The sequence below is a fragment of the Geotrypetes seraphini genome, chromosome 4, assembly GCF_902459505.1.
Source record: "Geotrypetes seraphini chromosome 4, aGeoSer1.1, whole genome shotgun sequence".
Taxonomy (NCBI): Eukaryota; Metazoa; Chordata; class Amphibia; order Gymnophiona; family Dermophiidae; genus Geotrypetes; species Geotrypetes seraphini.
Genome location: NC_047087.1, coordinates 135,616,465 through 135,632,567, shown reverse-complemented (window position 1 = coordinate 135,632,567; position 16,103 = coordinate 135,616,465). Strand labels below are relative to the sequence as shown.

At 44.3% G+C, this 16,103-nt stretch overlaps 1 protein-coding gene across 1 annotated transcript in view; it reads left to right on the top strand.

The window, feature by feature from the left end:
- NDUFV3 (NADH:ubiquinone oxidoreductase subunit V3) overlaps positions 1-16,103 on the top strand; it is a 103,927-nt gene that overhangs the window by 77,395 nt on the left and 10,429 nt on the right. Inside the window, exon 3 of the mRNA XM_033940457.1 lies at positions 49-1,146. Coding sequence (XP_033796348.1) covers positions 49-1,146 — 1,098 coding nt within the window. The remainder of the gene's footprint in view (positions 1-48; positions 1,147-16,103) is intronic.

The window sequence follows — 16,103 nt, the reverse complement described above, 5'->3', positions numbered from 1 at the left end:
AAACTGTGATATGTAAGTGACAGCATTCCTTTTTGTGCCTTTTCTTAGATATAATAGCACCAGAGGATCAGGCCAAGCACCTGGCCGCCAAAACATCTATTGAATTTCCTACAAAGCTGTCTTCTAAAACTAAAGATGAAGCCATATCTATTTCTAATCTGAACAAACCCATAAAAGTAACAGATGAAGAAACTGGCATGTTCAGGCCCAAAAAATCTGTGATAGAATTTCCTCGAAGAGCAGCAATTTCTCAGGATAATGGAAGTGCTATCCCAATGATGACAGGAAATAAATCAAGTAAAAAACACACTGTAGGAGAGGGAAAAAAAGAGTTTTCTAGTTCCAGCTCTGATTCAGACTCTGAGTCTGATTCAGACTCTAAGTCTGATTCAGAAGAAAAGATTAGCACCATGGAAATCAATGTTAAGAAAACCAAAGTAGAATTTCCAATCCATCAACCCTTTTTTTCTTTGAAGAACAATAATGAAAACAAGCTGGCCATGTATATGGTGGATGAAGACTTAAAATTGATGCAAGAGGACAGTACAAACCAGACGTCTCATGCTACCCATAAAAATGCTCCAGCAGATATTGAAATAATGAAGCCTGACCCACTGTCCAGACAAAAAGAAACATGGTTACAGATGGAAGGAAAGAACAAGCTGACAGAAGTCATAGCTAAGCCATCAGTTGTAGCAACTGTGGTAACTCAAGTCACATCACCTTCTATGGCAATAAAGGGTACACAAGTGTGGAGAGACGTACCCAATGCAGATGAGAAAGGGGGAAATAAGCATCTATTTGTGCATAAAGAAGAGAGTTTTGAAGATTCTGCATCAGTGATAAATCCTGAAATCACACGGGAAATTAGTCAGGAGGTAGCCAGCCTAAAGGAGGAGGACAACATTACAGAAGCTGTAGCTGTTCAGTGGGAGAATGGAATTGGACAGGCAGCTGCTGTAGAGATAAACTCACCTAGCACTACAGAGAGTTCAGCCTTTGAAAGGGAAGCACTCGGTACTACAGAAAGCTCAGCTATTGAAAGAGAAGCACTTGGTACTACAGAAGGTTTGGCTATTGAGAGAGAAGCCCACAGCACTACAGAGAGTATAGTCCTTCAGGTGGAAGAACAGAGTACAATCCAGGGTACATATTCATGTAAAATAGATCTTTCTTTATGAATTTCAAGGACTTTGAATTCTTTATGCTTATGCTGTCGCAATATCTTGTTTCTGCTTCTCTTCAGCTTTTATTCTGATTCATTTTAGCACAGATATTCTTCTATCTAGGATCAATAATATTTGCTTTATTTTTGCATTCTTATAATACACATTTGTAAAGCCTTGAGTTTGTGAACTATATTAAGGTTCTTTACACAAAGGGAAAAAATGCCAAGTGTTACCTCTAGAGTATGAATGGACAGTATATAAACCCCACTATGAATGTTTCTATTAAATGCCAGCTACAGAATTTAAATATATTCTCTGATATTCAGCATTAGCCACCATCTGAATTTCACATTTGAATAACCAGGTATGCTGCAGAATAGCGCAATTGTCCCAATAATGGTGATTTCTCAGAGGATAAGTAGGCATCATAATCTCACATGAGTGACATTATCCATTGAACCCAGTACATGCATTGCACTGTCATTTTAAATCTTTAGGCAGTACCCGTACTGTGTGGCAGTGTCTTCAGTTTCTCCTCAATGCATCAAAATTTCAAAGTCCATTTTTTGTGCCTTCCCAATATTAATTTTTGTCCTTTTCCATCATAATTCTTCATCTTTTTCTAATTTCTTTTTTTCTTTTTTTTTAATTTCCTTTGAGTTTGGCTAAATTCAATCAATCTTCTGTCCTCATCTGCACAAGCCTTGGACACTTATGATTTTTATAGTGTTTGAGACTTGTGCTGATGAGGATAGAGCTTGCAGGGGTGGGACAGGGGCAAATTTGTCCCAGTGTCATTGGCACAGACCCATTCAACGCATATTTTGTCACTGGCAGAGGAACTCTCTCCTGGGTCAGATTATCAACCCATGCCTTGACATACCTCGACGCATAGTTGATTGATGCTCCTCTTGATGCACACTCCCTGATTCACCTAGAAGGAAATATTTTGAGGAGTCTGATTCAGATATCTCTAACCACTCATGAAGATTTAACAGACTATTCAGCAGAAGAATTCTATGGTATACTCTGATCCATCTCTTCTACCTCAAAGGGTCAAGCTCTTCTTTTCATAATGGAGATATAGGAAGAACCTTGTTCACAACTTTTTGAGCTTCCTGACTATGAATAAGCACAAAATGACTGTATCAATGTAGGTGCTGAATCCCAATATAAACGACTGGGTTAGGTCAAAAAAGCCTAGTTCCAAAAAACGGAATCACAAATAAACAGATAGAGGAACCAGTTCAAAAAATACTTTCCACTTTCAACGGTGCTCAGAATCCAAGATGGAATGTAAGAACTCAGAGTGGGGGATTAACCCCTACCAGAACTCTTGTGGTATCTATCATTGCACCATGACTGCTGTGAAAAGTTGTTTTGAAACATTGAATACAATAAGTGATACTTTGTAACTTGCACACTTTCAAATTGCTTATAATGTATGAATGATTCAAAGGTTAAGTAACTTAGCTGAAGATTGCTGCTAGCGTTAGTTTGGCCAAACTAACGCTAGCAGCAATCTTCAGCTAAGTTACTTAACCTTTGAATCATTCATACATTATAAGCAATTTGAAAGTGTGCAAGTTACAAAGTATCACTTATTGTATTCAATGTTTCAAAACAACTTTTCACAGCAGTCATGGTGCAATGATAGATACCACAAGAGTTCTGGTAGGGGTTAATCCCCCACTCTGAGTTCTTACATTCCATCTTGGATTCTGAGCACCGTTGAAAGTGGAAAGTATTTTTTGAACTGGTTCCTCTATCTGTTTATTTGTGTATCAATGTAGGGTCATGAGCTCCTAAAAAAATTAACATAATGTACAAAATACAAAAGTGTCCAGGGTTTGAGAGAATACAACTTCAACTTCACTCTCTTGTTCTAGAATCTGCTCTAAAATGTTTACACAAGTTCAAGGTCTTATGCTTCTGCTCCTCCAGGCAGGGAAGTCAGAACAGAGGACTCCTTTGAAAAGTGCATTTACCAAATCATCTATGCTCATAAATCGGATTTTGGACACTTGTATCAGTTCTACTAGTTATTTAAAATCCCTTGCTTAATAAACTAAACAACTTTCAGAATATGAGGAATTCTTTCACTAGCCAGAAACGTAATGAATTCGAAGAACTTGTTCACTAAGAGGAAGTTCTAGCTAGAGGTATATTTGTTGAAAGCCCACTTTTTTGAGGCTGCTTTTATCTCCTAACTCTTACCAGTGTCTGTTTTATCGTTCCCTCTGTGAGAAATTTCCTAACCCCTATTCAGTTTGTCTGTTTTGATTAGATTGTAAGTTCTATTGAGCAGGGATTGTCTCTTACATGTTTAATGTACAGCTTCGTACATCTGAGTGCTTTAGAAATTAGTAGTAGTAATTCAATGTATCTTCTAGAACATCGGTAGTGGCAATTGCTAAGTACCATGTTTTATCTTGGCTCAGGACAGTGGTGTAATGAGAGAAGGAGGCATCCAGGGCATTGGCACCTAGCATTGCTGCATGATGCACCCCCTTCCTGCACTATTTCTCACTGCGTGCATATCCCTACTGCCCCCTTACCCCCAGTGAACCTCTTCAGAGCTTTGCCAGCAGCAAGAAGCATCTACCTAATCATGTATTTTTTAATGGGTATAACTTATGGGTAGACTGAATGCACCATTTATATGCCGTCATTTACTATGTTACCTGCTACTCATGCCACCCTCAGCTCCCTTGGATTACCAGAAGACCGTGGAGACTAACAATTTCCAACATTGCTCACTCAGAACGAAGGGTCCCTACTTGATCCTGACCCCCTCTCGTTAGCACTAGCGTGGCTTCTTTCACTGATCAGCTAAATACTGCAGCCAAGAGGGAAAAAGCATCTGCTGTCATTGAAGTGTCTAAGAAACCTTCCACTCAGTGCGGTTATCGCTTCGTGGTCACGATTTTCTTCTTGATGTGCATTGGCACCCCTGCAAGCTCTATCCTCATTCTCTGGAGCCTGTTGCATGTCCACGTCCATCCATCCTCATCTACCTCTCTAACTCTGGTCTAAAATCAATTTGGTTCAAGTTCATCTCAGTGTTAGTGCATTTCACTCACACCTGGACAAGAAATCTCTTCTTGTACATTCTTTAATAACCCGTTTCAGTGTTCTCCTAGGGCCTTTTAGCCAGACACTCCGCCTGGCTAATTTAGATGACCGCCCGGCTGCCATCTATCGCAAATCTTGCTGCCGCTGCTCAACATTTAAAAGGAAAAAACCACCTCTCACTGGCTTGGAGATTTCCCTGCCTTAGCCCGTAGCGAACTCATGCTTCGGGGCTCTAAGGTGTGCGTGACTGCTTCCCTTCTCGTCTCCTCCCCCCACCCCCCCGGGATGTAACTTCCAGTTTCAGAGGAAAGAGATACTTCCCTCCATGCTTTCTCAATGATTCTTAGGCAATGGAAGATATTGTAATGATCCTTCCAGAACTCTTGCAGAGTCAGTTCCATTTCATTTGTAACTTCAAAACATCTCTAGAACATAGCCTTGGTGTACAATTTTTTGAAGTTTGAGAACACCTGCTGATCCATTGACTGTATAGGAGGAGTGGTATTGGGGGGCAAAAATTTGATCTTGATGAAGCTATATTCGCCCACCAAATTATCCTCCAGCCCTGGTGGATGTGCAGGAGCATTGTCGAGGACAAGGAGATCAGGAGGTTTTTCTCCTGCAGATAAGCCTTTACACAAGGAGCAAACTCCTCGCGTATCCACTCAGTGAAGAACTGCCTGGTAACCCATGCTTTCACATACGATCTCTACATAACATTAAGTTTGCTCTTAATGATGTTTTTCTTCTTAAAAACCCGTGGGTTTTCTGAATGGTATACAAGGAGAGTTTTGATCTTGCAGTCCCCACTAGAATTACAACACACCAAAAGAGTAAGATGGTCTTTAATTGGCTTATGATCGGGTACAGACTTTTCTTCCTTTGATATGTATGTTCGCCTGGGCATATTTTTCCAAAAGAGGCCAGTTTCGTCACAATTGAACACTTGGTTCGAAACATAGCCCTCACTGATCACAAACTCTTTAAACTCCTTTAAAAGTCTTGTGAGTCCGGCACTTGTACGTGCCTGGCCTGGCTCAGGGAAACAGCAGGGAGAAATCGGCGTGGTGGCTTGGGGGGTAGGGAAAGAATCAGGGAAGTGAAGAAATCGGCGCGATGGCTTGAGGGGCAGGGGGGGAGAGAAAGAAAGACAGGCAGGCAAGGGGGAGAGAGAAAGAAAGAGAGACAGAACGAAAAGGGGAGAGGCAGAAAGAAAAAAATATTGGATTTACAGTCAGAAGAAGGAAGTGCAATCAGAGACTCACGAAATCGCCAGACAAAAAGGTAGGAAAAATTATTTTATTTTCAATTTAGTGATCAAAATTTGTCCGTTTTGAGAATTTATATCTGCTGTCTATATTTTGCAGTACAGCCCCCTTTTACTAAACCGTGATAGTGGTTTTTATCGCAGGGAGCCTATGAGCGTCGAGAGCAGCACGGGGCATTCTGCGCAGCTCCCTGTGCTAAAAAAAAATGCTATCACGGTTTAGTAAAAGGGGAGAGGGTATAGTTGTCTATTTTTGTATAGTTGTTACTGAGGTGACATTGCGTATTTTAAAGTCATCTGCCTTGACCTCTGGAGAAAAAACCTGAATACAAATGATAATTAACATTTTCTCTGCGTACAGTGTGCTTTATGTTTTTTAAAATTTTATTGTTGGTAGATCATTTTGACTTGGTAATTTTAAAAAGTAGTTTGCAAGCCAAAAAAGTGTGGGGCAACCCTGCTGTACTGTCTTGAAGAAAGATTTGGCCTCTGAAAGCTAATTGAAAAAATGGATTAGTCAAAAAAAATGGTATTTTCTTATTTCTCATTTGTTTTATTTCTATTTGTTAATTTGTAAAGTGGTGATTGTTATGTAGCAGGTTTTTTTTCAAATTTACTTCTAATGTCTTTATATTTTGCACAGTATTAGAGGACGTGTCACTGTTTCTGTGGTGTTGCATTGTATGCAGTCTGGTTTCTTGGTTCAGTTTAACTTTTTGTCTACATAGTTCTAGTTTTAGTTTGTGATTATTCCATATTGGGCGAGGGTGTATCTGTCTGTGTGTATGAAAAGGACATGGCTTTCTGTTAGCATTGACTGTACAGGATCAATTGACTGTGCAGGATCTGACTTGTTTTGCGTGTGCTGGTGTTCTAGTGCTCACTGCAGTGTTTAAGATGCTGCCTTTTCTTAGGTGCACCCTTGTTGTGTGACTCATGGATTATTACTAAAAATATCTTTTTTTATATAGAGGAGGGGGTTGTTAAAAAATGATCAGCACTGGCTGTCATATATACTAGGTACGTTATTGGATTTAATGACCCTATTCTAACTGTACTGTTGATGTAGGTGTTGTCCCCCCCACACACACATTATAAAGAATTAAATTAAAGTTGTATTAACATCAAGCAGCTTTCAAATGACATTATAAGCAAATAAAAATAAAATATTTTAATACATTGCTATTTATTACCTGCATCTTTACTTACTGTTTTGCCCTAGCTCTCACTTTGCACTACAGCAAAATAAAAAAGTAGCAGATAAAGATCAATCACACAGTCTCCTTCAAGGCTCAGTAACACCTCTCCATAAATTATGTGGAAGAGGTCTGGAAGTGGGGATAGCATCTATTGCATATCCTCAGTGAGACCTCGGAAAGGAACCTAGTGATCAAAACATTATTAGAGGTGCTGTAGAGCCATTTCTTGTATGACTGGATGAGCTATATTTATCTTTTTTTTTTAGTTGTTTAAATTCATGCAGAAATAAATGGCTATATTGAACCTAATGACTTCATTAATGCATTTCCCTTTTTTAAACCTCTATACCATTTGAAAGAGGGCAAATATCTAATTATTCCCTTCTAGAATTGGATACTTCTTAAATTTAGTAAAAATATTCTGGCTCAAATGTCAAACCTTAAAGGAAGTCATATTGAACATTGGAAAATAATAATAATAAAAATAGTACACAGTTAGGGCTCCTTTTACTAAGCTGCGATAGCGGTTTTAGCGTGCACTTAGCATGTGCAGAATTGCCACACGCACTAGACGCTAACGCCATCATTGAGCTGGCGTTAGTTTTCCCATGTAGCGGGTGGGGGGGAGGGGTTTGCGCGCTAAAAAATGCTAGCTTACCTTAGTAAAAGAGGGGGTTAATTTTCCCCACTACCAAATTTCCCCATCCTGCCCCACCCGGTTACTTTTTCATGCCACCTGGCTGGAAAAAATTTCTGGGGAGAACACTGCCATTTCATGAAAGGCCTATTCCACACACCTATCAAACCTCCTTCTGTTGCTTGGGACCTTAGTGTGGTTCTCTGTGCTCTCATGAAATCTCCCTTTTAGTTGCATATATCTTGCTGTTTCAAACTATCCATTTTGGAAAATCGTTTTCCTCATAGCTCTGCATGCCAGATGAGTGAACTTTCAAGCCTTTGTATCAGATCCTCCCTATACAAGGTTTTGTCATGACAAAGTACATTTCCCCCTCCCCATTCGCGGTTTCGACATTTGCGGTTTCACACATTCGCAATTCTCGAGAGACTATGGGAACTCACGGCAGTCATTTCCTATTGGCGATCTGCACGGGGCAGGAGCATAGGAAGATCGCTCCTGCCCCAAAAGCCTGCTAGACCACCAGGTAAGGCTGGGATGCCGAAGGGAGGCGGGGGTAGGTCAGAGCCGGACGAGAAGTTATTTGTGGTTTTTCTCAATTCGCGGTCCGGCTCTGCCCCTATCCCCCACGAATACCGAGGGAGAAGTGTAGTCGTTTAAACATATCCAAAATTCCTTCCTAAAGTAGTTTCAGATTCCATCTCAACCAATTCATCTTGCCTGTTTTCTTTCCAAAACTATATTCTCATCCTGAAAAGGCAGCTTTTCATACCTTAGACTGCAAATGTGCTCTGGCATACTACTTGGACTGCACTAAATCATATAGGGAGTCCTCCCAAATCTTTGTCACCTTTGAAACTAATAGGCTAGGAATTGCTGTATCCAAAAGAACCATCTCCACTTGGCTAGCAGACTGGTTCAGGAGCCGTCAAGAGGCGAAGCAATTCTAGACCTAGTTCTTAGTAGAATGCATTAATTGGTGTGGGAGGTAATGGTGTTGGGGCTGCTTAATAACAGTGATCATAACATGATCAGATCTGATATAATCCCTGGAATAAGTTCACACAGGAAATCCAATACAACAGCATTTAACTATAAAAAAGGAGACTGATAAGACAGCTGCTACGCTTAAGTTTCTTTTTTACCAAAGGTCAAAAAATTACATTAGTCGTGGATGTTATTCAAAAATACCATCCTAGATTCCCAGACTAGATATAGATATAAGGAGGAAGGAAGACCAAATGGCAGCTGGCGTGATTAACGAGTGAGGAGAAGGACGCTATTAGAGCCAAAAGAGAATCCTTCAGAAAGTGGAAGAAGGATCCAATTGAAAATAATTGTAAACGGCACAAGGAAAGGTAAGTCAAATGCAAGGTGCTAATAAGGAAGGCAAAGAGAGACCTTGAAGAAAAGATTACGCTGGAAGCAAAAATACACAGCAAAAACTTTTTTAAGCATATTTAAAAGCAAGAAGCTGGGAAGAGAATTGGTTGGACTGCTAGACGACCGGGGATAAAAGGGGACACTCAGAGAAGACAAGGTCATAGCGGAGATTAAATGAATTCTTTGCTTCGGTCTTCACCGAGGAAGATGTGGGGGAGTTACTTGTGCCAGAAATGGTATTCAATTCTGATGAACCGGAGAAACTCAAACAAATCTCTAACACTGAAAGATGTAATGGGTCATTTTATCAACTTGAACAGTAGCAAATTGCCTGGACTGGATGGTACCCATCCCACAGTGCTGAGAGAATTGAAAAATGAACTTGAAGAGCTATTGGTAATATTGTAATTTTTCTCTAAAATCCAGCATAGTACTGGGAAATTATAGACTGAGTCTGATGTCGGTGCCTTGCAAAATGGTAGAGACTATTTTAAAAAACAAAATGACAGAATATATACATAAGCATGGATTAAGAGAAGGCCAACATGGATTTAGTCAAGGGAAATCTTGCCTCACCAATCTACTGCATTTCTTTGAAGGGAGACTACAGCGGGAACTCACAGCAGCCATTTTTGTTTGCAACTCTATACAGGGCAGGAGCATACAAAGATTGCTCTTGCCCTGCTTCACCACTAGACCACCAGAATTTAAAAAGTAGGTTGTGGAGGGGTCCATGAAGCGGGAGGGAGCCCGGGGTGGGTCACAGTCAACTCTATAGCTAGTTGCAAATTTTTGTTATTTGCGGGCCGACTTTGTCCCTAACACCTGAAAATATTGAGGGGGAAGAGTGTTTATCAATGATCTAGAGATGGGAATAATTAGTGAGATAATTAAAATTTGCTGAAAAATTGCAACAGGACCTTGTGAAACTGGGCATCAAAATGGCAGATGACGTTTAATGTGAGCAAGCGCAAAGTGATGCACATGGAAAAGAAGATCTCGAACTATAGCTACATGATGAAGGGTTCCATGTTGGGAGTCACTGCCCAGGAAAAGGATTTAGGTGTCATCTTTGAGGATACGTTGAAATCCTCAGCTCAGTGTGTGACGGCGGCTAAGAAAGCATATTAGGAATTATCAGGAAAGGAATGGAAAACAAAGGTGAAAATGTTATAATGCCCTTGTATCACTATATTATAGCCCAGACATGGGCAAACTACAGCCTGCGGGCCATATCCGGCCTGTTTAGTTTTTTAATCCAGCTCGCCGACCAGCTGAACTCCGCTGACTGTGAGCCCTACATATCTCCCTTCAGAGCAACATCGGGCCGGCGGCCTTCTCTCAGGGAATTCCCTCTGCTGCATCACTAATGATGTCATCAGTAACACAGCACACGGAAGGCCCCGATGAGAGAAGGCTGTGAAGCAGCCTGTTTAGAATGTTGCTGGCCCGACGCTGCTCTGGAGGGAGGTATGTAGGGCTCGCAGTCGGCGGGGTTCGGATTGGAGGGAAGGATGGAGGGTCAGTGTAGGTTCGGCTGCGCAGCAGGGGGCTGGGAGGGATAGAAAGATGCTGCAGAGGGAAGTCACAAGGGGATGGGTGAGAGGGGAGGAAAGATGCTGCACATGTGGGGGAGAGAAAGGAAAGAGGAAGAATTGGGGTGAGGGAGAGGAAGGGAGAGATGATTACCGTATTTTCGCGGATATAATGCGCACCCGTGTAAAACGCGCACACGGGTATAGCGCGCAGAAATCACGATGATATGTACAAAAACTTTTGTATACCGCGCTCACGGGTATACCGCGCATGATGCCCGACGCTCCTTTCGCCCGCCCTGACTTTCCGTGCGCTGTCCCGACTCTCCGTTCACCCCCCCTGACTTCCGTGCACTGCACTGACTTTCCGTGCGCTGTCCCGACTCTCCGTTCACCCCCCCTGACTTCCGTGCACTGCCCTGACTTTCCGTGCGCTGTCCCGACTCTCCGTTCACCCCCCCTGACTTTCCGTGCACTGTCCCCCCTTGAAAGTCTGTCCCCATCCTGAAAGCCTGATGCCCCCCCCCCCCCCCGACGTCCGATACATCCCCCCCCCCCGGCAGGACCACTCGCACCCCCACCCCGAAGGACCGCCGACTCCCCAACAATATCGGGCCAGGAGGGAGCCCAAACCCTCCTGGCCACGGCGACCCCCTAACCCCACCCCGCACTACATTACGGGCAGGAGGGATCCCAGGCCCTCCTGCCCTCGACGCAAACCCCCCCCCCCCAACGACCGCCCCCCCCCCCCAAGAACCTCCGCCCGTCCCCCAGCCGACCCGCGACCCCCCTGGCCGACCCCCACGACACCCCCACCCGCCTTCCCCGTACCTTTGTGTAGTTGGGCCAGAAGGGAGCCCAAACCCTCCTGGCCACGGCGACCCCCTAACCCCACCCCGCACTACATTACGGGCAGGAGGGATCCCAGGCCCTCCTGCCCTCGACGCAAACCCCCCCCCCGCCCCAACGACCGCCCCCCCCCAAGAACCTCCGACCGCCCCCCCAGCCGACCCACGACCCCCCCACCCCCCTTCCCCGTACCTTTGGTAGTTGGCCGGACAGACGGGAGCCAAACCCGCCTGTCCGGCAGGCAGCCAACGAAGGAATGAGGCCGGATTGGCCCATCCGTCCTAAAGCTCCGCCTACTGGTGGGGCCTAAGGCGCGTGGGCCAATCAGAATAGGCCCTGGAGCCTTAGGTCCCACCTGGGGGCGCGGCCTGAGGCACATGGTCGGGTTGGGCCCATGTGCCTCAGGCCGCGCCCCCAGGTGGGACCTAAGGCTCCAGGGCCTATTCTGATTGGCCCACGTGCCTTAGGCCCCACCAGTAGGCGGAGCTTTGGGACGGATGGGCCAATCCGGCCTCATTCCTTCGTTGGCTGCCTGCCGGACAGGCGGGTTTGGCTCCCGTCTGTCCGGCCAACTACCAAAGGTACGGGGAAGGGGGGTGGGGGTCGGCCAGGGGGGTCGCGGGTCGGCTGGGGGGGCGGTCGGAGGTTCTTGGGGGGGGCGGTCGTTGGAGGGAGGGGGGTTTGCGTCGAGGGCAGGAGGGCCTGGGATCCCTCCTGCCCGTAATGTAGTGCGGGGTGGGGTTAGGGGGTCGCCGTGGCCAGGAGGGTTTGGGCTCCCTTCTGGCCCGATATTGTCGGGAAGTCGGCGGTCCTTCGGGGTGGGGGTGCGAGTGGTCCTGCCGTGGGGGGATGTATCGGACGTCGGGGAGTCGGCCGGGCAAGAGGGCTTGGGCTCCCTCTTGCTCCGATCGTGGGTGCGGGTGGGAGCGCGTGCGAGCGGTCGTTCGGGGTGGGGGTGCGAGCGGTCCTGCTGGGGGGGTGAATCGGGCGTCGGGCGGGGTGGGAACTATGTTTAAAAACTTTTGTATACCGCGCTCAGGCATATAACGCGCGAGGGGTATGCGCGGTAGGTAAAAACGCGTATAACGCGCGCGTTATATCCGCGAAAATACGGTATGTACATTCGTTTTGTACAATAAGCCTTACGTTTTCATGCTTTGTTGCCTTTTAAAGACCAATACATTTTATGTTATGACGTTTACATTTAATTTATATTAGTTCACACAAACACTCCATCCGCTCTTGGTCTGGCCCCTCTGTCAAATTTAAGAACACATTGTGACCTACGAGTCAAAAGGTTTGCCCACCCCTGGTATAGCTGCACCTGAAATACTATGTGCAATTCTGGTCACCATATTTCAAAAGAGATATAGTGGAATTAGAAAAGATACAGAGAAGGGTGACAAAAATGATAAAAGGGATGGGACGATTTCCCTATGAGGAATGGCTAAAGTGGCTACGGCTCTAAAGCTTGGAGAAGAGACAGCTCAGGAATGATATGATAAAGGTCTATAAAATACCCAGTAGAGAAGAAAGGGTATATTTGAATCACTTGTTTATTCTTTCTAAAAATACTAGGACTAGGGGGCATGCAATGAAGCTAATAACTAGTAGATTTAAGAGACTAGAGAAAATATTGCTTCACACAACGTGTAATTAAACTCTGGAATTCATTGTGCTCACATTGTTGAAAATGACCTACCACTTGAATTATAGCTGCAATTAAATCACAGTGCATATTTTCGTTTTTAGAATATAATAATGCATGGACATGCCTCTCAGCTTCATGTATCCACACTAAGATAGCCTTAACAATTGTGTTATTACTATACTTAGTCCAAAGCAAATGTTCGATTATTCATGCTGTGCATCGAATGTATTTTATTGTTGCCATACATAGAGTGCCTTATCAATTGCCATTCTACTGTACTTGGTTCCTAAAATATATCCTAATTCCTATATACTTCAAGATTAATCTTTTGTTGCTATATGTTGCTTTCAATTCTGATAGTTTCTATATACAGCATGAGAAAACATATCTCACTACTATATATGAGGACTGAGCCTATCTAGTCGCTATCCAAGCAGACTTCCTGCTAAGCAAACATCTAGCCCTCTCAGAGCATGACTATGTCCCACTACTTTATGAAGATTATGCCCACCATGTCGCCAACCACTATTATGTATGTCAAATTGTAACCTTGTTGCTAACCTTTTATTACTTATGTATGCTAGTAACTCGTTATTTATTTTATTTAATTTGATTTCTGTCCCGTCCTCCCAGTAGCTTAGAACGGGTTATAAGCGAACATTCACAGTAGAATACATTTGGACAATACAAAGATTAAACAGCAAACTAAGTATAGGTTAAGAATGGAGAAGTAGTTGCAGGAGGAAGGGGGAATTTTAGGGGGCGATGGGGGTTGATTGCAGTTGGAATTTTAGTTGAAGAGGAGGGTCTTTACAGCTTTCCTGAAGGTCATCAATGAGTTCTGTAATCTGATTTGCTGGGGGAGTTGGTTCCAGAGTTGGGGGATGAAGTGGCTGTAGGAGTGTTTGCGGGCAGTTTCTGAAGGGAGAGACCTTCCTGGGGGGATGCATAGGCATTTCTCCATTTCAGAGTGGAGGAGGCGGCTGTAGGCTGGGGTGGTGGCGTAAATTCTTTTATGCACTATTACCAGGGCCTTGAATGCGCAGCGTTGATTGATCGGAAATCAGTGCTCTGCGCGGAAGGCTGGAGAGATGGGGTCGTGGTAGTTGAGGCTGTGTAGGAGGCGGATTGCTGCGTTTTGTACACGCTGGAGGTGTTTGAGATCTTTTTTTGGCCACTCAGTTAAATAGGAAGTTGCAGTAATCCATCCTGGAGAGAACATAGGCGTAGAGGAGTCTGGTTTGGAGATGTAGGGTTTGATCCATTTCAGTTGGCGGAGGTATTAGAAGGAGGTGGAAACTACTTGAGATATGCGGGTGCACAGGGACAGGTGGCTGTCTAAGGTTACTCCTAGGCTGCAGCCTATTCTCAATGTGGGTGACGTCATCCACGGAGCCCGGATGCGGACAGCTTCGCAAGCAGACTTGCTTGAAGAACTTTAGAAAGTTTGCAACTGCCGGACCGTGCATGTGTGAGTGCCTTACTGCCTGCCACAGGGCACGCGGCTCCTCAGTTCTCAGTTTTTCGCAGAGCCGAGAAGTCCTATTTCGACGCTATTCGGTTTTACTTCGTGCCTTCTCTCACCGCGGCTCATAGGTTTTTTTTTTTTTTTACAGGGTCACTTTGTTTCTTTACGCGTTTTCATTTTATAAAAACCCCACCAAAAAACTTAATTTTATTTTTCCTTTGTGTCACGGCGGGGCCTACCTCACAGTCTCAACCTGCGTGCTTCGATTCCACTGAGGCCATTTTTCCGTTTATGTCCCGGCCGGTCACAGGCTTCAAAAAGTGTAGCCGTTGCCAGCGCACGATCTCCCTCACTGACCCACACAGGTGTTGTGTTCATTGTTGGGACCTGACCATCGTCCGGAGTCATGTGCCCACTGTGCTACCCTTCAACCTCGAGCCATCAAACGTCAAGTTCAGGTGGAGAAACTCTTTGGCGGCATGGATCCACTTACCCCGGTCTCGACCTCGAATCCGGTCAAGCTTCTTATAAGGATTTCGCCTTCTGCCTCGACCTTAATCAAACCCTCCTCGTTTGGTGAGTCCTCGGGTAAATCTGCTAAGTCTGCTAAGTCTTCTCCTGAGTAGCTGCTTGCCTCACTGCCTCTCTCTGGTCAGGTACCAGCAGTGGTTATCAAGCTGCCCAAGAAGCATGTCGTTAGTCCTCCTCTTTCTCGGAGCATTCACCAATGGAGAGTCACTGTGATGTGTTGAGAGAGTGTGTCGCAAGCCGCCCACTGAGATGCCAGGGTTCACTGAGGAATTCTGAGGTGAAGTCTGGCAAAAGGAGTCACGTGAACTGTACAGGCCATGTGACTTAGGAGAACCATCATGTTAGACTGTGATTGAAAGGTAGGCCAGGATGAAGAGAGACCCATTAATGAGACGGGAAGAGTGAGGATTTTGCTGAGAGGTGCTAGCGAACATTGCAATGTGAGAGGATCTTATCACTAAAGAAATTGGCCAGGTGATCAGCAGAAGGAGCAGTATGTGAGTCATATGCTAAGTTCAAATTCCAAATTGAGGAACAAAAAATAGAGTGGATTTCTTTAGCTGGGTTCAAGGACTTAAGTACTATAGAAAAATAGTACTGACGCTTGGGCCTTTTTTCCAAAGAGTTATAAGTACGGTGCCTTTCATTGCAGAGTACCCAGTCAGTAGGAGAATTACTTTTCCTCTGTCTTTCAGCCTGACGATACTGACGTTTTAAAAGACTCAGTTTGCTGTAATACCCTGGCTGCCTGGGAACTAGACTGGCTTTTTGTTGAAACTATAGAAGCAATGGTGTTGCGAGCCTTAGAATAGAGACCCAGACAGAGGCTTATTCTGCTAAGAATAGCATCACAAAATCAGAAGGAAAAAAGGTGAGAGAGGGCTAGAGAGAAGGGTCGTTGGCACGAGACCACTTGAACCGGGCAGGCAGAGTTGCCTGCTTTGTGGATAATCCTATGATAGAAATTGAAAATTGTATTAAAAAGTAGTCAGTCCATAGTAGCAGATAACTTAAAAGAGAAGAGGTAGATTAGATGAGGTTTGCAGAGATGTTACCAAGTCAAGAGTATGGCCAGTCTGATGGGTTAGAAATGAGATCCACTGCTTTAATGAAAGCTCAAAAAAGAGACAAGAAATTTAATTGCCCGGAGGTCAGCAGGAACATTTACAAGGGGATGCTAAAAAGTTCTCAGCCCAATCAAGAAGAAAATGACATGTATATAGTTCATTCAGTGACTTGAAACAATATCGGAACATAGAATTTCGTTTCTGCAAATTGGCACATAACAAAATAAGATAACTATTTATTTTCAGTCACAGTAGCAAAATAACACTCTGAA